This window comes from Elephantulus edwardii, unplaced genomic scaffold, assembly GCF_000299155.1.
Source record: "Elephantulus edwardii isolate Elephantulus edwardi_28Jun2011 unplaced genomic scaffold, EleEdw1.0 scaffold00049, whole genome shotgun sequence".
NCBI lineage: Eukaryota > Metazoa > Chordata > Mammalia > Macroscelidea > Macroscelididae > Elephantulus > Elephantulus edwardii.
The window spans coordinates 5,077,155-5,078,780 of NW_006399799.1; the positions used below are offsets into that span (position 1 = coordinate 5,077,155).

Genomic DNA, 1,626 nt, shown 5'->3' on the forward strand with positions numbered 1-1,626 from the left:
ACATATTTATATATATACACATATTATATAGATATATTTATATATGTTTACATGTCTTTACATCTGTGGGGACAGCATTTGTACTGTTGTAAGGTTAGCTCCTTATCCCTGGCCTCTTTGAGCATCCCAGTGACGGTGCATGCCTATATATGTGTCTTGAATCCTCCGTGGATGTGAACATTTGTCTGTGCTCCTGGGTGTGTAAGGAGTCTGTATTCTTATCTATTTGTATACATTTATGTCTATTAGTGTGTGTCTCTGTATTCATAGGTCTCAGTGTATGTTTATCTGTTTGTGTCTCTCCAGCTAGCTGTGTGTGCATCTTTGTCTCCCCAGGTGTCTATCTCTGTGTCCTAGTGTCTCTGCATAGGCCAGTTTGCTCCTAAGTATCTCTGTGTGGTCCATCCGGTATGGGCAAGTGGAAAGAAATGGTCAAAATAATTCCAGAATGCTGTTCTTAATACCATATCCCAGAATGACCCAGCTGTTGAGAATGTGGAAGAAAGTAGGGACCCCAGAAGCCGGGTAATGGATCCTTACTCTTCTTTCACCTTGGTTACAAAGTCAGTGAGGTTTGGAAGAGGTTGGGTCTATGCTGAAAGTGGATCCATAGTGCCTGTAGGTCCAGATGCAAACTTCAGGAGGAGCTGGTGGGAGCAAGTTCCTGTTGCAGTCTCTTAGCCTACATGCTTCTTTCTCATCTTCATAGTTGGGTATCTGTCTCTCTATGCATGTCAAGGGCCAAGTCCAAGAATGGGGGCCGGTGCCTGCGTGAACGGCTGGAGAAGATTGGGCTCAACCTGCCAGCAGGACGGCGCAAGGCTGCCAATGTGACGCTGCTGACTTCACTGGTGGAGGGTGAGTGAGGCTTGAGAGTGGGTGTGAGTGTGAGGGGACATGTATCATCCTGTGTGACTGTCTCTAATACATGAGTGCGTTTAATCGCATGAATGTTCTTCTGAGTGTTGCAGTATCTGTGCATGTAGTGGATGTACCCTGTATGAATGTGTGTGCATGATGTATGTAACCTATGTGTGTGTATGTGTATAGGGGAGGAAAGTCTGGTGCTTGGATGTGATAAAGGGCTGAGGAGGATGAGGGTCCCTTTCCCTGGTGGTTGGTAACTCTGGGCTTAGTGATCTCGAGTTCTGGCTTTGGAATATATGATAAGTTCAGTTACCACTCCTGTGCTCAGAGCCCCTCCCTGATGACCATAAGTGAGGTTGTAGAACTGGAGCTGGAGCTAGGCTGGGGATGGAAATCAGAGGAAGGCATCTATAGAAGCAGAATGAGGCAGGGTGCCCCCCTGGCTAGGGAGTTGGAGGTTCAAAGTTGTGCTCCAGGCTGTACACCTGGCAGTGGTGACAGCTAATCTCTCTTGCCCCTTTTATCCCCAGGAGAGGCTGTGCACCTGGCCCGAGACTTCGGATATGTCTGTGAGACCGAGTTCCCTGCCAAGGCAGCTGCCGAATACCTCTGCCGACAACACGCTGACCCTGGGGAACTGCACAGCCGAAAAAGCATGCTGCTGGCAGCCAAGTGAGTGAGGGTTCCATGCAGGGCATTTCTGGGTCCCATACATGGTACATAGGCATATGTAGATGCAATGCACAGTCTCTCTCTTTC

The 1,626-nt window shown here is 48.2% G+C and overlaps 1 protein-coding gene across 1 annotated transcript in view; it reads left to right on the forward strand.

Moving 5' to 3' along the window:
- Positions 1–1,543, forward strand: part of TFAP2E (transcription factor AP-2 epsilon (activating enhancer binding protein 2 epsilon)) — a 29,390-nt gene extending 27,847 nt beyond the window's left edge. Inside the window, exons 5-6 of the mRNA XM_006886437.1 lie at positions 740–858; positions 1,398–1,543. Coding sequence (XP_006886499.1) covers positions 740–858; positions 1,398–1,543 — 265 coding nt within the window. The remainder of the gene's footprint in view (positions 1–739; positions 859–1,397) is intronic.
- Positions 1,544–1,626: the final 83 nt, after the last annotated feature.